Consider the following 24,429-nt stretch of genomic DNA (forward strand, 5'->3'; position numbering starts at 1 on the left):
CCTAAACGCAAAACTCTGATGTTTGGTTAAATATCGCAGCAGATACACAGGGGGTTAGTCCTGTATTACATGCCCAGTAGGTGCCCTGGGGGGCGGCTAGGTAATAGTTTTTAGCTGAGACACCTTGGATACTGTTACAAAGAGCTTTGTGGGTAGAGGGTACCGTCCCTATACAAAGCCCATGCCCCGATACTTCAGACAAAGTCAACTTATGACTAGGAATAGAAGTGCAGCTTTTAGGAGTAGTGGTGGAGTTAATATAATTTCCTGAGACTGCTACTCTTTTATAATAAGGGGGCTGGATACCAGGCATAGCCAACATTTTTGTGTCTTTTTAGGGTCTGAAAAGTTGAGGGCAAAGTACGCCCCCTGTACTAGATTGATTAGTCTGTCTCCTGTGGTTTTACACCCCCAACTAGCACAGTATCTGTCCCCTGGACCCCCGCATTCGGGCTTTGCTTTGTGACCAGGGCATACGTAAATCCCCAGCCCTCGGGTTTTTACTCTCTCTCTATGGTGTTTACACCCATAGCCTGGAAAGGGTTCCTGAGGTGAGGGGTCCCAGTCTGTGCCTACCAAATCACAAAGGTCTAGATGCAGGGTGGGAAAAGCTTCTCCCAGGGCCCCCCGGACAGTGGTGGAGTTAGCTACCTGGCCGGTCATCAGGTTGGAGACTGTCCAAGTGACATCAAAGACTAGATGGGGGCTATCTTTGGGGTCTATAGCAATTGTCTGACTTAAGCACAGGACAAGTATCAGTCCCGGGAGAGTTTGAGTTTCAGGGGATTGGAAGTCTGGTGTACTCGCCATGGCTGATTAGAAGTCTTTTTTACCAGAAGTTGCCTTTTTTACATGGGAAGCATGGATCTAAGCGCGATTCCGTCGACCTTGAGGGCTGTGGGTGTGGTGAGCAGTACGGTGTAGGGTCCCTTTCAGAGGGGTTCGAGGTTCTTGGTCTGATGCCGTCGTACCCACACGGAGTCTCCAATCTCGAAAAGGTGGGGGGCTCCTACTTTATGCTGGGTTTGGTAGGCAGCAGCCAGGGGCTTCCAGATCTCTTTCTGCACAATCTGGAGGGCCTGTAAGTGAGCTTCTAGAGAAGGGGGGTTAGCACCCGAGGGCAGTTTATATCCCAGCATATTGGTCAAGGGCGTAGGTGCCCCAAAGACAATTTCAACCGGGGTCAGCCCGTGGGGCCCCGGGGTGTTTTGGGCTCTGTATAGAGCCAAGGGTAGGAGGAGAACCCAGTCTTTAGAGCCAGTTGCAAGCGATAATTTGGTTATGGTCTCCTTGCTAGTTTTATTTATCCGTTCTACCTGTTCTGAACTCTGGGGTCTATAAACACAATGAAGTTTCCAATTAATTCCCAGTATCCTAGCCACCGCCTGACTTACCTGGGAGATGAAAGCAGGCCCGTTATCAGAACCCAATACCTGTGGTACCCCAAACCGGGGCAGGATTTCTTTTAGCAGTTTCTTGGCCACCGTCCTGGCAGTTTTAGTTTTTGTTGGGAAGGCCTCTACCCATCCTGAAAAGGTGTCTTCTGTAAAGTCCAGTTCCCAGTGAGCACCGGGCCGGTGCCCGCGGGGCCTTATTCCAGGTCTTATTTTGGCTTTTCCAGGGTTGACTTGAGCACATGCCTGACATTTTTCAGCCACTCGTTGGAGGGCTCTTCTCTTGTTTAAGAGGTAGGGACCCCCTTCTTCTCAGTCTAACAGTTCTCGCATCTTTTTAGGACTTAGATGGGTCAGTTTGTGTAAATGAGAGATGAGTTTAAAAGTCAAGCTTTTAGGAATTACAGGCTTCTCCTCATAGACCCAGCATTGTAGTGACGGGTCATAGGAGGCCCTCATTTTCTTTAGCATGTGGACATCTTCTTGGCGATATTTCCATGGGATAGGTCTGGGATCGTCAGGGCTCACTCTTTCTTGGAGGGCCTGGGCGACTGTTTCCATGGCTGCCTCCCGAGCTGTGGCATCTGCCAGGCGATTTTCCTTTGCTATGGGATCATTGCCTTTTTGATGGCCAGGGCAGTGCATAATACTCAGTGTTTTTGGCATATAGAGGGCCTCTAGGAGGTCTAAGATCTCAGTCTTATTTTTAATTTCTCTGCCTTCTGACGTGAGTAGCCCCCTCCTCCGGCATATTTCTCTGTGTATGTGGGCCGTGGCAAAGGCATAAAGGCTGTCAGTGTAGACATTGAGTCTCTTACCTTTTGCCATCCGGAGTGCCTGGGTCAGGGCTATTAGTTCGGCGCGTTGTGCAGAAGTCCCTGCTGGGAGGGCACTTGATCATACTACCTGGTCTGAGGTGGTGATAGCTGCTCCAGCCTTCCGTTCTCCGTTGACAAGGTAACTGCTGCCATCCGTGTACCAGGTGATGTCATTGGTTGGTCCGTGATGTCTGGTCTGGTTCCATGCACTTCTGCTAGAATCTGTTGGCAGTCGTGGGGCTCTGCTCCTCCAGGGAGGGGGAGTAGAGTTGCCGGGTTTAGGGCTACAACGGGCCCGAACTGCACCCTGTCTGCATTAAGCAGGAGGGCCTGATAATGAGTACTGCAGTAGGATCAATGTCGGGTGTTGGACTCTGAAGTCGGCCAGGTCTCTGTGTAGAGCCTTATCAAACAAAGTGGGACTATTTTTGAGCCCCTGGGGTAAGCGGGTCCAAGTCAGCTGTCCCGACAGCCCCATTTCAGGATCCTTTCATTTAAAGGCAAAGATTCTAAGGTGACCGGCAGGGGATCAGGATCCCCTGATCTAAGAGTCTTTTGATATGGGGCCTTATTCCTTGGTAAGCTTCCTGAGACATGGGGTACTGTTTGATAGATACTGGGGTGGCTGTGGCCTTTAGAGATATCATCAATGGTGGCTGCTGTTTGGCCAGTCCCATGCCCCCAGTCTTAGCCCAAGCTTGGGGGTACTTGCTTACCCAGTCCTGAAGATCAGGGTTTGAGTGAGTTTTCCTTGGTGGCTTCAGGTTCATGGAGGCAATATTCGTCCTGCCCAGTGGCCAGCTCTACTCGGCGATCAGTAGTCCATCGGTAGCTCTTACTGCCGGTAGCCCCCTGGACCCAGGCTGTTCGAGGACTTAATGGGCCTGGGGTCTTGGTAAGAACTGAATGCTGGGCTCCGGTGTCTACCAGAAAGGTGACAGGTTGCCCCCCGACTTGGAGAGTTATCCTGGGCTCGGGGGGGGGGGGGCTCCTGGCCCTGACCTCCCTAGTCTTCATCTAGCGCCAGGAGGGAAGTCTGGGGTCACTGCTTCTGGGGTTCCCGGGGCTTCTTGTTAGGGCATTCTCTGGCCCAATGTCTCTTCTCTTTGCAGTAGGCGCATTGGTCTTTGTCTAGTTTGGGTTGGCTCCTCTCATCTCTCCTATCTCTCTTTCTTTCTGTCTTCTGCATGGCGGTGACTAGCAACTTACTCAGGTCCCTATTTTTTTCTTGTCTCTCTCATCTCTTTTTCTACATGCTCTATCTTTTCTTTTTTTTTTTTTTTTTTTTTTTTTTTGGAGTCTCCCTCTTGTTAAAGATTTTCTCTGCCTCTTTAAGCAAATCCTGCACTGAGAATCTCTGCAGATTGTCCAGTCTCTGCAACTTTACTCTAATGTCTGGGGCCGATTGCCAAATGAATGACATCGACACGCCAGTCTGCTGCCCTGGATCCTCTGGGTCATAGGGAGTATATCTCCTGTAGGCCTCTTTAAGCTTTTCTAGAAACACTGAAGGTGGCTCATCTGATCCCTGCAGTACTTGCTTAACCTGGGCCAAATTAGTGGGGCGCTTACCTGCCCCTCGGAGACCTGCCATAAGCAACTGGCGATAAAGACGTAGGCTTCCGCTACCTGCAGGCGTGCGGTAGTCCCAGTCTGGTCGGATCAAGGGAAAAGCTGCATCGACCTCTCTAGGTAGTTGAGTGGGACGGCCATCATCTCCTGGAACATTTTTGCGGGCCTCTGAGAGGACCTTTTGTCTCTCATCAGAAGTCAGGAGTGCCTGCAGTAACTGTTGGCAATCGTCTCAGGTGGGCTGATGGGTAACTAAAATAGACTCAATCAAAGAGGTTACACCAATTTGTTTACCTCTCAGAGATCTTGAACTGTCTTTTCACACCAGTAGGAGAGGCACACTTTAAGCTGATGGACACTTACGAAGTTGTTGGAGTAACCGAATGATGAGTGTCTTGATCTCGTCTCGTGCCTCTTTTAACATGGGGTACTGATGCACTGCTGGCCTGGACTTTTAGCTCCATATGGGCGGGGGCTGGTTCTCAGCCTCTCTCATTTGTCTATTTTTTTTCTTCGTACACTCAGTGTCTTTTGCTATCTCCATGACCAGACACGTATTTTTTTTCTCAGTTTTTCTTATCTAAGCCAAATTGCGGCCCCTTAAAGACCTGCCACCAGAGAGCCCCAGCAATAGACTGTCAGTCACTCCCTTTCTCCTGCCTCTAAGCGGACTCCATTGGACCAGCCCCAAGCCTGCCAGCCACGTAGCCCTGCCCCACTACCATTGCCACCTCCGTGCACCCCAGCCTGCAATCGGAGGAGTATCTGGCATTCTCAGGGTCAAAGTTTTCTGGCATAGCGGGCAGTCGCTCTTTTGCCTTCAGCTCCAGCTTCTCAATGTACCCGCGGCTCTGCTCCAGCAGCGCCACCTTCTCGGTGGGCGCCTTGAACTCATCCAGCACTACTCAGGCCGCTATGGTGGGAGCGGCCTCTCAGGGTTGCTGGGGGCCAGTGGTGCCGCCCCCTCAGTGAGCCTCAGCACCGAGCTGCTCCGGAGGCATGGGCCTTGCTGGCCTCTTTTCCCCTGCCTGCAGGCCCCACTACACTCTCACCACGTACATGGTCACTGCAGCTTAGCAACTGCAGGCAGATTTGCTACAGCCACCAACCTTTTTTTTGGGGGGGGGCTCTGTCTCGGCCCCAGGCGGGTCTTACCGCTCTCTGCACTCTCCCTGCACTCATTCCCTCCCCGTGCAGCCTCTTCTCTGCATGCAAACCTATTCCCCATGAACTCCTCCGGGGTGCGATCCCGGTCCTTCCTGTAAGACAACGGCCTTCCAACCGTGGTGAAGTCCCAGTCTGGTCGGATCAAGGGAAGACTGGGAGGGTAAAGCGGGGGCAGAGACCGGTTGGAGGGGAGAGTGCAGAGTCGGAGAGGACAGGGAAGGAGGGGACTTAGGAGAGACAAAAGGCTTAACCCACGCAGGTGGGTGTAAGGCAAGATATTCCCAGGTGGCGATGTCAGGTACTTGGTCCGGGTGACCATGGGGACCTGGACCCATGATCTTGGCCTTTACCTGGGAAATAATATCAAGGTTAAAGGTGCCGTCCCGCGGCCATCCTACGCCAAACGTGGGCCACTCTCCCTTTCGTATTTTTACCGAGAGGTTATGGGCGGTGTCTCGAACATCCTTTCAGTGCTGCAGGGTAAGGCTCAAGGGGGTAGTGACAGCCTGCCCCATAGTTTCAAACAAGGTAACAACAAATACGGAACAAACAAACAAGAGACAAAAACAGATCAACACAAAACGCGCTGCGCGGCCCCGGGGCCAAGTCCTAACAAAAGTGTCAAACGGAGACCATACAGATGAGGGTCCAGATCTGGATCCCTCGTCTCCCAGAAGTTCCACATACAGTGGAACCAGACAGATGCCCGTGGAACGTCTTCCAGGGCTGCAGAGGGGAAGTCCGAGCTCGTCAGCTCCTTCCAAGTCCGCCAGATACTGATACTGATTCAGATACTAATACTGATTACCTGATTACTTGGCGCCAAGTACTGAAAATACAGAATTCACTGCGCAGACATTTAAACAAACAATCAGACACAAACAAGGGCTGGCCAGCTTACCTCCCGATAGTGGGTCGGTGGTCCCTGGGTAGGGGGTCTCAGTTTCCCGGCCAACGCACCAAATGAAAGACCCCCAGAGGGTATCTTCCATCTGAAGAGACCCGTCCCAAGGAACAGCGAGACCACTCACTTCGGATGCAAGTAGCAAGAGGTTTATTTACACAGGTACCTGTGGGCACACAGTCTCTCAGAGGACTTGCGCGCCGGACAAAGGGGCAGTCCCCTTTTTATAGGGCTTGGGGGGCAGAAGCAAGGTACAGAAGCAGAAGCATAACAACAGGGTTTTAATTGGTTAGTTTAGATGTGGCCAGGGAGTGAGCCCAAGGACATGGCTCCAAGGAAACAGCTCCTGATCCCAGCTGGGGCTGCGGCTCCCGAGAATAGTTGCCTTGGGCTTATCTAAGTGTGGGAACTATGGCAGAAATATGGCTTTAAGGAGGCAACTCCAGGTGCTAGTCGGGGACTGCAGCTTATCTGAAAGCTGGGCTTGTCTGAGTGTCTCCCTTTCTTTGTCTATTGCAAGCTGGCCGCCCACCGGTATCTTGCTTGGCCACCTGGGACCCTGACCTAGCCTGCCCCGTGTGTGCACAGCCTTACAGAAATGGCATTTACTGTTGCTAAGCGGGGGTCTTTCAGTACCAATTTCTGCATTGGCTGGGTTTCTATTGCTATGATAAAACATGACCAAAAGCAACTTGGAAAGAATTTACTTCACCCTACAATGAACAGATCATACTCCATCATTGGACATCAAGACAGAAACTTAAAACAGGACCCAGGGAGCAAGAACTGAAGCAGAAACTATGGAAGAGTGCTGCTTACTGGTTTGCTCTCAGTGGCTTGCTCAGCCATCATTCTTATAAAAGACCATTCAAGACTACCTGCCCAGAGAGAAGAGTGACACCACCTACAACGGGCTGGGCCCTCAAGAATTAATCATTCATTAAGGGTAGGAAAATACCCCCACAGGCTTACTTACATGCCTTTTAGATTGGCCATTTTCTCAATTGAAGTTTCCTCTCCCAAAACTACCCTAGATAGATTGGGTCAAATTGACAAAAAAGAAAAAAAACTGGCCAGGACATAAACCATTTACAATAAAAAGCAAAATTTGGAACCAATTCCTGAAAACTGTCCTCTGACATTCATCTGTGCGTAAAATATTAAAAAACATTTTAAGCAAAAAAAAAAATCTAAGCCTGAGGGAAAAAATGTAGGATAGAAGGCAGGAAACAAACACTTTCCAGAGAGAGCCAGGCAGGGGGCTAAATCTCTTTAAGAGAGTGAGAAGAGGCCTGTGAGCTAACCCTAAGCATGCTAGAGAGCTAGACAGACCAATTCAGGGGCCATGTAGGAAAAGCCTACAAACACCCAAAGAAAGAGATAGACCTGAAGGGGCCAGAGCTTTAGTGGACCAGCAACAGCAGCCTGTTAGACTGAGCTAAGGGGGCAGAGTTAGCCACCATACATGCATAGTGTCCAGAGGAGCCTGTGGAGTTTCCAGGAGTTGCAGTGGGAACCGAAAAGTCCCAAACTTTGAACTGGTAACGTATTAAGTTTGAAAACTATAGAATAGAAAAGAAATTGCGTATAAATAATCACAGAAAAATAGTTTAAACTTGGTAAAACGAAGTCCTTAGAAAGATAAATTTAAAGAAATAAGGCACCTAAAGACAAGAGGCACAATGACACAATATCTTTTTGCAGAAAAGCTTTAAAATAAAGAATTAGAAAAAGTTTATAAGTAACAATGAAAAAGATACTTTTGAACTTTATACACTGCAATTCTAAATGGTTTAAGGGTAGAGACAAAAGAGAAAAAGTTTGTAAACTTATGACCAAATTGGAACTGACCAATTATTATTACTATCACAATGGCAATCCTCATTTTAATCCTGATAGCCAAGATGATTTCTTATGCCTTCTCAAAGATGAGGGCTTTTAGAGAGACAGACAGAAAAAGAGAAAGATAAAAAATAGAAGATAAAACTTAGAAGAAAATTTAAAAACATTATAAATAAAAACGAGGAAGATACTAAGATGGTAGAGGTATAAGAAAGGGAGAAAAATGAAAGATAAAGACAAGCCGTAAAATAAAGAAGAATTAGAAACATTTATAAATAAGAATGAAAAAGATACTAAGGTGATAAAGAACCATGAAAAGAAAAAGATGGAAAGTAGAGACAAACTTTAGAAGAAAATTATATCAATAAAATCGAGGAAGATACTAAGTTAGAGAGACAAGAAGGCCAGAACCTACAGCACCACCTTGTAACAAGACTGAAAAAAAGACAGTTAAAAATCCTAAAATGATTTTCTCAGCCTTAATAAGGGAATTAGAAGGTGCTGAGAGAAATTCGGGGTTATGAAGAATTTGGGTGGCAATCTACAAGAGATTAAAGGATTTAAGGAATTAGTTATGACCTATAGCTTACATTCACCATATGTCAGAAAGATACTTAATAATGGGGCCTCACAAAATCACATAATTCCAAAAGCTTGGAGAGAGTTTATGACAGCCATCTCAAAGTCTGGTCCTTGATTACAATGTCTAGCTTGGTGGGAAGATGAGGCTTCAATCATGGAACAATGAAATAGGACTAGCAGCACAGATATTGTCAAGGTTCAGTGACTAGGTGAAGTCTGAATTCTGAATTGAAAGTACAGATTACTCTTGAGGATGCTGTCTTAGAACAATGTCCTACAACAGCCTCAAAGGTTTGGGACAATCTTGAACAATAATGATGAGCTGAACCATTTGCAAAGATAATCCAGGGTTCAAGTGAATCTTTTTCAGACTAATTACAAAGATAAAATACAGCAGTGAACAGAACAATATCAGATCCATCTCCTAGAGAAATTTAAATTGAATCTCTAGCTTTTGAATATGCTAATGTTGAATGCAAAAAAGTCTCTTACACCTTTAAGGGCCAGATCTGCACCTTTTTGTGAAGGGATTAAAACTACTGTGGATAAAGAAACAAATGCTCACAATACAGTTGTGGTTGGTCAGACAATTATGGGAGATATAAAAACACAAAATGCTCATTGCTGTGGTTCAGAAAGACCAGGTCATTCTCAAAAGGACTGTAAACAAACAGTTCCTAAGGAGAACTACCTTTATAATAATAATTCAGGGAGAAAGTTTCCTGTGAAATGTAGAGGATGTGGAAGAAATGGACACAAGACTCATGAATGTTGTTCATCTGAAGATATTCAAGGCAATTCTGTAATGTTGGAAAACTGACTGAGGGGCTTCACTCAAGGCCCACCCCTACAAAAAAGAGCTATTAATTTCCTGTCCACCATGTCCTGAAAAAGAACGAGAAAATCAAAGCCTGATAGGACAAACAGAGCTGCTCAAAACTTAAACCATTTAACAGAGGCAGAGCCACTTCAATAGATAAAACAAGAAATTCTAAAGATACAACAAAACAAAACAAAAAAACCCACACAGATATTTTGGCAAACTCCTATAAATGATAAGTTAGAAGTACAGATAGATGGAATTGAGATGGAAGAGTTAATGGACAAACTTTAATAGCATGAGATTTCTGGAATCCAGCATGGCCACTTCAAAGGGTACCTAGACAGCTCCTAGGAATCGGAACATTGTCTCAGGTAAAACAAAGTTTAAAAAGGATTAAATGCATAGGACCGGAAGGTCAAATGGAAAAGTTAAGGCCATGTGTGTCTAATATAGCTATAAAACTATGGAGAAGAGATCTATTGCAACAGCGTGAAGCTCAGATCAGCATTCCTCCTCCAATGTTAGAAACAGGCTGTAAATGGGATGTTCCTAATCAATTTTAAAATGTTATTGAAGACAGTTACAGACTTTCTCAGATGTTCATAAGCAGGATCCAACTTTATATGGGAGGGCCACTGCTACTCTACCACTAAAGTGGTAAACTGACAAACTTGTTCAGATAGAGCAATGGCCCATGATAAGAGGAAAGTTACAAACCCTAGAACAGCTAGTCTAAGAGCAGCTGGAGGCTCAGTATATAGAAGAGTCCACCAGCCCTTGAAATTCTTTTGTATTTGCCATTAAAAAGATTTCTGGCAAATGGAGGGTGTTGACAGGGTCCGAGAGCAATTAATAAAATCATTCAGGGGCTGGAGAGATGGCTCAGAGGTTAAGAGCATTGACTGCTCTTCCAGAGGTCCTGAGTTCAAATCCCAGCAACCACATGGTGGCTCGCAGCCATCTATAATGAGATCTGATGCCCTTTGCTGGTGTGTCTGAAAACAGCTACAGTGAACTCATATAAATATAATAAATAAATCCTTAACAAAAAAAGATGTACTAAAAAAATAAAAATAAAATTATTCAGCCAATGGGCTCTTCACAGCCTGGGCTCCCATCCCTCCCCCCTTGTTACCTAAGGTAGGTAACAAGGCCTATTAAGTGATTAATTAAAAAAAAAAAAACTTTTCACAATCCTTTTGTATGAGCATAATAGGGAAAGGTTTGCTTTCTCAGTACCTATTTTTAAAAGAAGTTGCCCAATAACGAGATTTCACTGGAGAGTCTTACCATAAGGAAGAATGAATAGTCCTCCATCATACCAGTAATTTGCACAGCCACTAGAAGTAGTTTGTAAGCATTTCCTCAATCCATAATTTACTATTATTTAGATATCTTGCTGGCTGATTCAGATATAAAATTTGATTCACCTTAGAAAAATTTGCCATGCAGGGGGATTACAAATTGCTCCTGAGAAAATACAAAGAGATTCTACTAGTTATCTAGGATATAAGACAGCTCTACATAAGACTGGACCACAGAAAATACAAATCAGGACAGACCAATTGAGAACTCTTAGTGATTTTCCAAAATGTTGGGAAACATTAATAGACTAAGGTCTACAATTGGATTAACTACTCGAGAGCTAAGTACGTTCTTTTCAAACCTCACAAGGTGATTTAAAATAAACAAAACTTAATTAGTCCAAAAAATGATCAATTGAGGCTGAAAGAAAACTGGCTCTGGTAGAAAATAAATTACAAGATGCATGTATAGATTTTAGTTATTTTGCCTTCTATCCATTCTCCTACAGGTATTCTCATACAAAGAGAAGAAAATATCTTAGAATAGATATTTTAGCACAGAGTAAAAAAAATTAAAGACCTATATAGAAAAAATTTCTGAATTGATTTTGAAATGAAAAAGGACTTCCTATCAAATAGGAATAAATCCAACAGAAATGATGTGCCTCTTACTAACTGAGGAACTACCTCATTGTGAACATAAAATGAACATTGGCAAAGGGCTTTCAGTAATTTTTTGGGAGAAATTAACAACAAATACCCTAAAAGCAAGTGACTTCTGTTTATAAAAAGAACAAATTGGATTCTCCCTCATATAATAAAAGAGACACCAATCTCTACATTCTGTATTGATGCAAATAAGTCCAGGAAAGGCTGGTTATAAGGCAAAGGAAGTAAGATGACTCAGAGCCCTCACAATTAAGTTTTAAAAATCAGAGCCAAATTATCTTGAGCCATCTTTAGCTTCCTTAATAGCGATCATTGCTCTTCTTTATATATGACCATTAGATAAGTGTGGGTTAGTGTTAAGGCGGGTACATGATTGAACAGTGGAGAGATAGGTGGAGAAAAGGCTAGGAAAATGGAAGAGGAGGAGAGAGGGATTTCGAGAGGAATGAAGATGGAGGCGGATGTTTTTGTTTCTCTCGGTGCATCTTTTCATAAATAAGGTTGTTATGAATGTTTTATGGGGATGAAATTGCACAAGATCATTGGTTAGCAAATTATATGATACCTATTGGATCAGAGTAGTTTGGTGTGTTCTTTGATGTGACTACTTAATTGAGTTCAAAGGGTGTAGTGGCAGAACACATAAAGCTTGCCACAACATGCCAAGGGGAAGTGAGTGAAAACCGGGGTGGTCGTATCCACTCTGGGCAGAAACAACAGGGGTGGTGGAGTGAACCGCACCAGAATTCATGGAGGCCATGTAAGGCCACCAAGTTAGAGATCCCAGCAGTGCCAGATGGCCCGGTGCGGAAGCCCACAAAGCGCAAGATAAAAGGTTAAGCCTTCATTTTAATATTTACTGCAACAGATAAATACATTCAAACATACAAAACTAGTTTCTACCACACAAGAGGCAAAGGGTGCTGTCAAACAGCATCTGAAGCCTATAGCTGAGATTTCTCCAGGTTCGCATACCACTTATGTACCCACCAAAGTACTTGAAAAGCACCTTGATTTGTGATATTTGTTGTTGTTGTGTTACTATAAAAATTTTATCAAACTGTTATCAGATTGAAACAAGGGATTTCCGCATCATGGTCATTCACAGGAGCCTCTAGATCATGTCTTATCCTCTTTTTGAACAGTTATGTTTTGGCCTTACAGTTTCTTTCTTTCTCTGATTGTTTTATGAGACAAGGAGTTTCTCTTTGTAGTCCTGAAGTACTGGATGTAACAGTTTATATTTTTATTTCTAGCTGGGTGTTCCTGATAGAATTCTTTGATCTAGGACACAGGAGGAGAATGGAATGGGATGCCCTCTGAACTTGAGCCCTCAGCTAAGCACCAAGCATGTTCTTCTCTCTCCCCTCCTTTTATCTCTTTTTCAGATACTGGCCAAGAGCCTGAGTATGCTTTCACCATCTCTCTGGGCATTCTTACTCTTTTACTTGAAGCCTACACAACGACCTGCCGACCTTCATTACCCAGCATGCCTGCTTCCTTTGGACCCTAACTCAAAACGGCATTCCTTCCCCTAAACTCCCTCTCTTTCATCTTCCTCTTCGCAGCAGCTGCTAGGATTTACAGCTTGCCTGCCCTGTGGATTTTCTCCCAAGTGCTAAACAATAAATAGTCATAAGCTTCCTTTGAGTTTGTCTTTACATCCTTTTACTAAGACCCCAAAAGGGGGCACTAGACTCACTGCAGTAAGAGTAGAGTTATAAAGTTACCTTGGGCGTGGGCATGAGGGACTGGGCTTGCTCATTGTTGGAGCAGCGCTGGAAGATCACAGTTCATTTTGCTTATCAACTCTGAAGACAGTGCAAGTGGCTTAATTTGGAAGCGAGTAAGAGAGTGAGAGAGCTCGGACACAGAGCACTCTAGAGGGCATGTGAGCTGCTGCCAGAAGATTTTCTGGCCCTGGGAAGCAGAGAATGAGCTTCCATCATCTGCCGCTATCTCTGGAAGCTCAGCCTTGTCCTTACTGCCTTCACTCCTACCATGAAACATCCTTGATCCAACTTATCTGATTTTGTTGTTTACACCTGAGGGGTGTGTGTCTCACTTACATCCACATTCCTTAGGTTTTAAGTCAAAGGCAATAAAAATGAAGATGTGCAGTTGTAATTTATAAACGCACCACCCAGCAGCCACACCAGTCTGTCTGTAGCCACCTCACTGCCCTCAAAGCTGTTCTCTTTGATAAACAGCCTTGCCTGATGCTACCAAAAGACCTGCCAGGACTTTGAGCAGTGCTGCAGTGATCCCACAGACCAAGTAGGCAATGAGCATGACTTTCCAATAGCTCGTCTTCCCAAAGATTGAAAACACCCTTCTACTCTATTGATTTGAACCCTTCTGTTGTCTTAACCGTTCTTCTTCTCCTTAGATTTTACTTATTTGTGGGTACACTTCAGACACCAGAAGAGGGCACCAAGATCCCATTACAGAAGGTTGTAAGCCACCATGTGGTTGCTGGGATTTGAACTCAGGACCTCTGGAAGTGCCCTTAACCACTGAGCCATCTCTCCAGCCTATTTTAACAGTTCTTAAAACAGTTCCCACAAAGGTCTTAAACATCTTTTGTCCTATTTTTTCCTTGGGACTTGATATTTTTCTGATATAATTGTGTCCTTTGTTCTGCAGATTGAAAGTAAGGCTTTATTACTGCTAGGCAAAGTGCCCCAATGCTGAAGAATAAACCCACGAAGACATTAAACTTTTAATGATTTATTTTATTATTTTTACTTTATTTCTATGTGGCTGTGTAAATATATGGCACGTTTATGCAGGTGTTTGCAGAGGTTTTCTGGGATTACAAGCATGTACTGCCCACCACCATGTTTTAGATCACAACTTCCTATTTATTGTTGGTACTTAGAAAAACAGTCATTGTTTGAGCCGAGTATCAAACTGTAATTCATCAACCACTGAGTATGACCCCTCCCTGCCCTCATCCTGGGCTCTGCCTTCTTGGAGCAGAAGGTGAGGAGACCAGGGACCCCTGTTTCTAACTCCCAGTGGTATCCGGCATTGCCTGGGTACATAGGAGACAGAACCACAGCAATCGTCCCAGGCTCCGCTGTCTTCCACTTGGGAAAAACACGTGCTGAGGACCATTAAGGACTGCCAGCGCTCCAGGCACCCTAGCGAGGCAGACACATTTTCTGTGGGTAATGAGGAGTTCTAGGTAGTGAGAGAGGTCCCACCTTCTTACCACCAGCACCTCATACATTTCCTCCCCCCCCTGCCCCCCAAGTTTTACAACAGACTCAGCTCAACAGGCTGCTGGTTTCTCAGCAATGAAACTGTGGGGATAGCCCTAAGGTGACCACCCAACTTACAGGATTCAGCACAGAGCAAGGCTGAGTCTGGGTTGACTTCATAACTCTGCTTGGGCCTGGGCTTGCAAGCTGAGACCTCTGCTCAACCCCAGACACAGAGGTTGGATCATCATGGGCAGAGAGATTATTCAGTCAGGTGGCAAAGCCGTAGGCTCCCGCTGGAGATACTGGGCATCATCTTACTGTCCAGCAAAGGGCTGCGGCTCTCACAGCTTCTGACTGTCATCCATTCCACACCCTCTATGGCTAAGAATCCTTCCAAGATCTGATGGCATTTCCAGGAGCCGAGTATCAAGTGCTTACGCTTGGCAAAGCCCAAGTGCCTCTGCTTGTCCCATCTCTTCTGAAGTGTGCACTTCTCCAGCTGCCAAAGCCACATCTGCTCCGTGCCTCCCGCTTCCCATAGATGTGCGCATGCGGGAGGAGATTTCTTGCAGGAGTTAACATTAGGCAGGGCCACACCCATCAGAACCTTCTTGTTTACTGATATGGCTTTCACAGGAGGGGCTCAGCTTCCCACCCTGACTGAAACAGTTCTGGTTCCTGCTGTCCGCAGCATTCTGCCAGCTGCGTTTTGCTTATTTATGTGTTTGGTCCACTTGGATTTAATTAGGTTTTTCTGGTGGGGTAGAGGCCAAATCTACTTTTTCTTCTGAATTCATCAGAATGCGCTTTACTGAACAACCCACCTCTCCACACAGGTTCCTTTTGGGCTGGGAGATGGCAGCCAGAACCAGAGGTAATTAATCCAACCATTCTCCTGGTGTGGCTGAGCACTGACCTTACCCCTGTGTACTGCCTCTCTGGATCTTGGCTGGTGTGAGAGGTCGGACATTTACTGCCTTACCTATTAGCTCTCATGCATTTTTGGTTCTGCTGGTCTTTTATACTATACTATCTAGTAATAAAAATATTTCTAAGTACTGTGTTTTGATTATTTGCTTGTGTATGTGTTTCCCCACAGGATCTCATATAATCCAAGCTGGTTTCAAACCTGCTAAGTGCTTAGGCTAGCTAGAAACTTAAGTATAATTTATTTATTTGTTATTTTTATGTATAAGTGTGCACAAAGAACCCTGAAAATTTGATCCCCCCGACTCTACCTCCCAACTGCTGACTGTTAGATTTAAAAAAGCAGTCCTGCTGAAATTTCTTTTCTAACTTGGGTAGGGTAGGCTCTCCTGGCAGCTTGCATACTGCTCCTGTGAAAACTTGAATTACCTAAAATGGAAAAAGAAACAGATATGGTTTGAAGTCCAGCTGAGGCTACAGAAAATATCTCTCATGTAAAATATTTTAGTAAACTAAAAAATTGTACGATGAGACACCTAAGGCCCAATGAAGAGAAACACAGTCTCCCTGCAACAGACACAACCTGACCATGTACCTTGCTTGGGTTTTGCACCAGGGCTAGCTAGCTATGTGCAGGTTTCTGCATCTAGCTCAGTGGCTGTCAACTGCAAACACCAGTGAATTAGCATTCAGAATCCCTAGCAGGAGAGTGACTTGTGTAGGATCCTCCAGGTGAGAGACAGAATAGCCACAGGTACCTAAATTTCCCAGCCTGTTGCAGGCACATCTGCTAGCTCAGAAAGCCTGGGTGCTGGCCTAAGTTACTGGACACATCTGCGGTACATCTGGGTCTGACTGAGCTAGGGCATACTCAGAAGCAAAAGGTTAAAATCATAGGGAGGCACCTCACCCTCCCAGACTAGGAGGAGGCCCAGACCCCAATTAGCAGGTTCCAATCAAGCCCCCCCCCCCCCCCCCCAGTTATCTGGAGTCAGCTAGTCAGCGGTTTCTGGATGAATGCCTGAGTTCACCAAACACCCTTCCTTGTTGGCTTTCCAGGCTCAGCTCTAACCCTAATGGGGGTCACATTAAATTCTCACAATGGCAGTTCTAAAGAGTTAGAAGGGGTCACCTGAGGAGCTTTTCTATTCTAAGCAAGTGACTCTGCCAGCACCAACTGGGTTATGTCTTACATGTCAGGGACAGCTGTGACCTGGTAGAACACTAGATATTTCCATGTTGAAAGCTATGTCTGTGTTCCCCTGTTATAGGAATGCCTCTTCTCCAACTTCTAGCCCAGGGAATTGGAACAGAGCTCAATAACCTATTCAGAGGAGCGTGATTCTTAATTGGGTCCTTATATCTACCACCCTTCCAACCCTTATTCCACCCTAATCCCTTCCAACCCCCAACACTAGACAGGAGAGAAAGGTTAGAGGGCAAAGGGGGCATAGACTTATTTAGATTACTTCCTGCTAATTAGGGGTATCAAGTTCCTTGGGACAAGCCCAGTCTTCCAATTTCTTCTTGTTGCCTCTTTGCTCACAACCACTTGATAAACTGCAGAAATAGCAACCAGGAGCTGCCCATAATCATTGGTGTCTGAGCCTTATCTGGGCACCTGGTTTCAAGATCCTGGCTCAGAGCCTGTTGGTTAGGTGATGACAGACAACCGCTTATATACATTTACAACTTGTAAGCCTTAGTTTAGATAATAGTCAACTTCTTTCTTTTTTATATTCTTTACTGGTTAAGAGACAAACCAGAAACATCTGGAATAACAGGATAGGAGTTGGTTCCAGGGTCTGGGTACATGAATTGAGTTTGAGCTTGCCAGCAAGATGGAGAAGCTATCCTTAAAATGGCTGGACTCAGACAACAGTGTCCATACAGTGTCTCAGTGATGAAAACATGGATTGGATTCATTTTGTATCCATTATAATCAACAGAGGTTAAACTAATAATATCAAAAAATTAGACCAGTTGGTTATTTATTTATTTATTTATTTATCTATCTATCTATTTATTTTTTGTCTTACTGTGTCTTGCTGGCTTGGGATTATGTAGATCAGGCTGGTCTTGAACTCACAGAGATCTTCCTATCTCATTGTTCAGGTCCTAAGATCAAAAGCATGTGTCACCCCCATCCTGAAACTTTAGATCTAATTTAGGAAGTTAAAACAAATATGAAAAATGAGACCAGTAATATACCTATACATATATAATAGAATTAATAATAAAAATAGTAAACAGGCTGGAGAGATGGCTCAGCAGTTTGAAACACTTGTTGCTCTTCCAGAGAACCTGAACTCTATATCCAACATCCACACAGTGGTTTATAACTGTGGAACTCCAATTCTAGGGATCCTACCCTCTCTTCTGGCTCACCTTGTCACGTGACACTGACATATGTAAAGTCAGAACACTCATACACATAAGATAAAATATAGCAATGTGTCTCTACCCTCTCAAACCACCATCCCACAAACATGGATCAGGTGATGCAGTTTGTTGAGCCAAGTCAACAATTTGTAAAGGACTCAATTCATCTGGTTAAAAGATGTACCAAACCTGATAGAAAAGAATTCCAGAAGATCGCCCAGGCCACAGCGATAGAATTTGCTATCATGGGACTCATTGGCTTCTTTGTGAAACTGATCCACATCCCTATCAATAACATTTTTGTGGGAGGCTGAGTCCTTTTTCATCCTGGGTCTAGTGAACCAATGAGGGGGTGAGAAGTTCATGAAGTAAAATGTTGCCTGGAAAATAAAATAAAATAAAATAAAATTTAGTCAGGCAGTGGTGGCAGACACCTTTAATACCAGCATTCATAAGGCAGAAGCAGGCAAATCACTGAGTTTGAGGTTGTTCTGGTCTATGGATGGAGTTTCAGGACAGCCAGAGCTACACATAGAAACACTGTCTCAAGAAAAAAAATTTTTAATTAAAAAGAAAAAAAGGTCCATTTTTGGGCTAGAGAGATGGCTCAGCAGTTAAGAGCACTGACTCCTCTTCCAGAGGTCCTGAGTTCAGTTCCCAGCAACCACATGGTAGCTCACAACCATCTGTAATAAGATCTGGCACCCTCTTCTGGTGTGTCTGAGGACAGCTACAGTGCACTCATATACATAAAATAAATAAATATATCTTTAAAAAACCAAAAAAAAAAAGGTCCATTTTCAGGCAGGGAATGGCTCCGTGGTTAAAAACACTTGCTGCTCTTCCAGAGGACCCAAGTTTGATTCTCAGAACCCACATGGCAGTTCACAATTGCCTGTAATTCCAGGCCTCTGGCTTCCCAGGATACAACACTCATGCACATATCCCACACAAGCAATATACAAGCACATGCACTTGTGTGCACACACCACAATTGAAAATAACAGAAGTAAATCTTTTTTTTAAAAAAGGTTTATTCCCATTGGTTGTCTGAGTCACCTTAAATCCAGCTTTGGTGACAGGAAACATGGGAGCTGCTGCCTGCTCCTCTGCTAATGCCTGCTACCCTAGCTCCTCTATCAAACTAGAAAGTAGAATAGAAAACTACTGGACTGAACAGATGGTTCAGCACTCAAGGGCACTGGCTGCTCTTCCAGAGGCCCTGGGTTCAATCCCCAGCATCCCCATGATGGCTCACAGCTGTCCGCCACTCTTCCAGGCATCCAATGTCCTTCCTCTTCTGGCCTCCACAGGCACTGAGTGCACAGATGGGTGCAGACAAAACACCCACACAAATAAAATAAACATTATTTTTTAAATCATGAAAACAGTATGTAAAAAGTACTAACAGACGCTTGTCTGACAACCTGCAGAGGTAAGAAGGCTACGCACGTGAAAACACTTCAAATCAACACGACAGAAACTATAGAGATAAACCCACCGGTGGTCTTTATTGAAAGAAATCAAACGTAAATTGCAGATAAGGTGTTAAGACCGTAGCTTCCTTGTGTCTCAGCCAGTGAGGAAAGTGGGGAAGAGACCCACGTGCAGGGTTATAAACTCTGTGCTTTGCCTTTTGTTTTTAATTTCTGTTGAGGCACCTGCCTTTTTGAGGTCATAGAATAAACTGCCTAGACCTCACTGCTAGGTGTCCCACATACCAGCAGCTAGAAGGAAGGTGTGTGGCTGACCCTCAAGGCACAAACAGCACAAAGGGAGGAATAGAGCTGTGGAATTGTGGGAAGGGGGTCCAGCACACCCCATTCCTACCAAGGATACATCTGGAGCCTGTTGTGGGACAAAACTTTTCCTGGGGAGACCCTGTACACATATCTATGCACCCTATATGGGGAGCCCATGACAGACCAAAGTATGGAAATCACTGTAGTCTTACTTAGCCATGAGATACTTACACCCAAGGGAGGGACCAATCAAATGCCTGCAGCTTTTGGCAGTTTAAGCTGCTTATAGAAAACATTTAACACCCAATACCATAACAAACACCCTCCCCCAAAGCTCGGCATACAACAATTTTAACAGTGACTAACAATACTTACTAGTATTGACCAGTGTTTGGTAATGTTTAATCCTACCCCAGTGCCCCAGGGCAGGCTGGTTCCTCTGACCTGTCTCACAGCATCCTGCCCTTGGATTTCCATCCAGCAGAGTTGTAAAGATGCATCTCTGTCCTTTAGGCTGCCAAGCTTTGGTATTTTGTTTTTACAACCAGGCAAACTAAAACAGGAAGCAAGTTAACAAAAATATCTAAGAATGAGGGGCCAGGGTTTAGTTTAGCTGGTAGAGAGTTTATCTAGTGTGCATAACATTCTGAGTTCATTCTTGGCACTAAATAACTGGGCATAGTGGTGTGTGTTTATAATACCAAGACTAAAGAGAAGGAGGCAAGGGAAGCGGGAGTTCAAGATCTACATAATGTATCCAGCCTCTAAAGAGCTTATCTTTTTAAAAAATCTAAAAATGAATAGAGTATGAAGAAAATTAATGGACTGGAGAGGTAGCTCAGTGGTTAAGAGCACTGACTGCCCTTCCAGAGTTCCTGAGTTCAATTCCCAGCAATCACATGGTGGCTCACAACCATCTGTAATGGGATCTGATGCCCTCTTCTGGTGTGTCAGAAGACAGCTACAGTGTACTCATATAAATAAAATAAATAAATCTTTAAAAAGAAAGAAAATTAACACTGCAAACTGTGAACTTAGGGTGACAACACATATAATAGAAGTCTATCGCTCCCTGAAGAACTGGGCCGGATGTTAAACATTGTCAAACAAAAACAAACCACGAAAAACCTTCCGTTAATGACAGACTTGTCAAGTCCCTACTGTAAGCTCTGCTTATAATGTTTATTGGGTTGGAGGTAGAAGACAAGAAAACTCACTTCAGATACCGAAGCTTAGAAATGAAAGCTTTATTTCCTAAGTGCCTTCCTGGGCACTTAGGAAGAAATGGAGTCCTGGGAGGGAGATTGTACTTTTTTAATGTATGGGAACCCAAAGCGGGAAGGGGGAGAGGGCAGCTGGGTGACCTACAGTGTTATATAATTCTATTTTGGCATGATGGGTTAATGAAGGAGTACCTGTAGGAGACTGGGTCATATCCAGGGCACCTGGCTTCAGGATACTTAATGCATTCTTCTAGACATTAGTTCCAGAGCTCAGAGTGGTAAGGGAGACAAAGGAGCTGCATGTAGTTAATTAGAATATAACAGGCAATTGTATATTTTTATACAACTTAGGCACCTTGGTTTAGATAACAGCAATTTCTATATCCTTTACCAGTTAACAGACAATTAAGAAAACATTAAGAGGTTGTCCCTGAGATGGCTGAACTCAGACAACTGTCTCCTTACAAATTGTTCCTGAGACGTCTGGGTTCAGACAACTGTTTACAACAGAAGCTGCTCAGCTATAGGGACCCTAGAGCCTGGGACCTTGAATTTAGTCTCTCCCTGTGATTAACTGGAGTCTGAAAATGAAATGATAGTTCTTAGAATATGTTCCTTTTGCTTGTTCCCAACAATGTTAATTTTCCTGTAAATAAATGAATATGCTGGGGGTGGGCAATTTCACTCCCTATTGGATTCTAGCTGCTATGAGCAAAATGTCTGTCAATCAAATAGATAGCCAATGACAGAAAAATACCTTAAAAAAAAAAAAAAAAAAAAAAAAAAAAAAAAAGATGTGAGGGGTCATAGCTAGTAGCCTCGCACTCCAAGGTGCACCTTTTGTCCAAAGATTATCAGAGGACTTTTTGTTTTTACAAGCCTTAGTGAACTCTACATGACCCTGTAATGGTTTCTGCCCAGGCCAGAGGAGAACTACTTCTGAGAGAAGGATGCCAAAGGCAGCCCAGAGATCTGTAGAGAGGAAAAGTGCTCCACGTGGCCCTGTCACCACATCGGTATCCAACCCCATGGGATGTCCAGAGTGGACTGCAAGCGCGACTTGAGGTGATAACACCCTCGGTGCTGCTGGCTGATTTTAACAAATACATTTCTCTCTCTGTGGTCAAGGCTGAGCTCCCGAGGGTTGGAAACCTTGTATCTTCTGCTTGGTTTTTTTCTTTTTTCCCTCTGAGTCCCGGACTCCTCTAAGGATAAACTTTTCAAAGAATTCTTCTTTTGTTTTGTCTTTTTAAGAATTTATTTATTTTAAATGAGTACTCTGTTGCTCTCTTCAGACACACCTGAAGAGGGAATCGAACCCCATTACAGATGGTTGTAAGGCACCATGTGGTTGCTGGGATTTGAACTCGGGACCTCTGGAAGAGCAGTCAGTGTTCTTAACCTCTGAGCCATCTCTTCAACCCCTACAAAGAATTTAGTCTGTTTAGGAAGAGAAAGACCCAGAGAGGAGGAACTGTGCAGAAAAGCCCTTGAGGGCAGAGTGAGCAGTTTCCCAAGTTTTAAAGAACTTCTCCTGAAGAGTCAGGGAAGAAGGGATCATGCCGCGGGCTCAGATCCGGGCCGTCGAGTCCCTCGAAGGAACAGGGATCTGGGGCCTCGGGCACCACAAGAGCACACAGGAAGCACGGGGCGCTGGGGGCGGGCAGAGGAGCGGCGCATGCGTGCTGGAGGGGACGCCAGGCCGCATGTGCGCCTGGGGCCAGAGTGACTCAGCAGCGCCTGCGCTTCGTGCGGTTTGGGGGCCTCATGGGAGATATGTAAATGAGCTGGAGCATCATGGGTGTTGGCCTTTCATAAGGCCGCGTTTCCCGGCTCTCCGTGTTCGTGCTCAGCCAGGAGAGCCTTCCTTCAGCGTCGGTTACCCGGAGCCCAGTCAGGGAGGTAAGGACGGGAGGCCGAGCCGGGCGGCTGGGACTGGGCGCACATGCTGGGCAGAGAGGAGGCCCTGGCTGAGGCTTCCCGGCCTCCTTTGGTTGGTAGCCGGCCTCAAGTGTGAGGTTGGGGCCTTGAACCCTGAGGAGACGTCTGAAGTTGTGGGTGTGGCGAAGGCACCCCAGCCTGTACTAGGTAGCAAGGAGCCCCGGGAGGGCGCGGGTCAGAGCCCCAAGCCCCCTCTCCTCAGTGGTCCCAGCAGCGTGCCCAGCAGGGGGAGCCAAGCCTCCTTTCCTTTGTCTTTCTCACTCCCCAGATATTGGAGCGAGTGTGAAGCTGAAGAACTTTCTGGAAGCTCTCAAGTCTGTCTACTTCTCCTGAGAGGTATCCATTGAATTCGCACCCAGTTCTCGTGCCCTGAGCCCCAAACTCCCTAGACCTCCCACTGTGCCCCGTTTTCTCCCGTTTCTCTGATTCTCAGCTTTTCCACCTATTTCTAGCATCTACGGTCGTGTTGACCTGACCTCCTGAGACCACCGAGCAAGTCTTCCTCTGTGTGTCTTGGCTGCAGACAGACTTCTTGGCCATGTGTCCCCCAGTCAGTGTTCGCCATGGGGCCAGGGGCATGTCCTGCCTCTATGGAGCCTGGCTGTACCAGCTTGTCCATGGGGAACAGATGGAGATGTGTTTTGCTTGCTTCAAGGCAGCTTTCCTATTGAATAAATTCTACCTGGAGATGGGAGACTGGGAAGAGGAAGAAGAAGAAGAAGAAGAGAAAATGGAGGTCATGGAAGACTTGTCAGAGTCCTCAGAGTCAGAATCAGATTCTGGGCAGGAGTCAGGGTCTGAAGAGGATGCATGGTGGGGGTTGGGGCCCCATTCTGTGACACACAGTGTCTCTAACTATGGAGGGTCTGGGGTCCTGGTACCAACCCCTTTATGGGCACAGGGAGTACTATACTTTTATGTGCCCACTGAGCCCTTGCCTCAGGAAGTTGTACCTCTTGATCTTGGCCTTGAGGCTGTTGAGTGGACCCAGGCCCTTCCCTGGAGATTTGATGGTCTGTTTCCCTGCTCCCACCAGCTAATCCCTCCTCTGTCCTGGTGGGATGTTATCGATATGATGCCGTCTCCTGGGCAACCTGTATTGTTGGAATTGAGATCCTCCTGGCCCTTGGACCAGGCAGCACAGTCCTGGTTGCAAAACCAGAAGTTTGTCCTCCTGTTGAATAGTGTCCACTTTATGTGCCACCTGATGTCAATGCATGTCCGCTGGGCTGTAAGGACTCAGGTCCAGCACTGGCAGGTGTTGCTAAACCCTGGTGAGATGTGGGTGGCCCATTTTAAGAGGTTAGTTGGACAGCACAGGCTGTACCATCAGAACCAGTGCCTCTGGAGACTGAGCATCCTGAAGGCTTCTGAACTTGGAATGGAGTTAGTGCCTGCTGCTTGCTACCTGAGGAAGAAAGGCTTTTGGTTAGGCTCCTTCTTGCCCTGGCAAAGTAGCATGCCAGAGACCTGGAGCTGGGACTCAGGGGAGAGGATGTTAATCACAGAAGCTACTGTTTGTTCTATTGACCACCACTGTGTTCAATTCTTCCACCATTGATGTTCCCCCCTCTCCTGATCCTAAGCTCAAGCATCCCTCAGGGCCCTAAGGACTGTGAAGAACAAGAGGTTCTGAGCATCAGGGGAACAGTTGATCTAGGGTTTGAGGGGAGCATCTTGAATAGCCTGGGAGCTTATGAACCTCCGAGGGAAGACTGACATGTTCATGTCAGTGTTTAGTGTTTGAGAGGTAAGGCCTAGCTGTACGTTTAGGTGGAGTGTTGTGTAGTGGGTTTTGTGAGGGCATGTATGGATTTTGAGGCACTGGTTGATTTGACATGTTACATACTTAATGTCTTAGGGGTCAAGGTACTAATTTTAGATTTAACTGTTTAGAGTGTTTATGCTCTTTTTTACTCGTACTCCCTTT

The 24,429-nt window shown here is 45.4% G+C and overlaps 2 protein-coding genes across 2 annotated transcripts; both read left to right on the forward strand.

Moving 5' to 3' along the window:
* Positions 1 to 17,700: 17,700 nt before the first annotated feature.
* On the forward strand, positions 17,701 to 17,907 carry LOC308425634 (protein transport protein Sec61 subunit gamma-like; the record flags this gene model as incomplete). Its single annotated transcript, XM_080923044.1, has 1 exon — positions 17,701 to 17,907. The coding sequence occupies one exon, from the start codon at positions 17,701 to 17,703 to the stop codon at positions 17,905 to 17,907; it is 207 nt and encodes a 68-aa protein (XP_080779170.1).
* A 5,130-nt stretch (positions 17,908 to 23,037) lies between these two features.
* Positions 23,038 to 24,060, forward strand: LOC308425275 (testis-expressed protein 19.1-like; the record flags this gene model as incomplete). Its single annotated transcript, XM_080922488.1, has 1 exon — positions 23,038 to 24,060. One exon carries the CDS (start codon positions 23,038 to 23,040, stop codon positions 24,058 to 24,060), a length of 1,023 nt encoding a protein of 340 aa, XP_080778614.1.
* Between the last annotated feature and the right edge of the window lie 369 nt (positions 24,061 to 24,429).

This window comes from Micromys minutus (genome assembly GCF_963924665.1).
Source record: "Micromys minutus genome assembly, chromosome: 10".
Classification (NCBI taxonomy): Eukaryota; Metazoa; Chordata; class Mammalia; order Rodentia; family Muridae; genus Micromys; species Micromys minutus.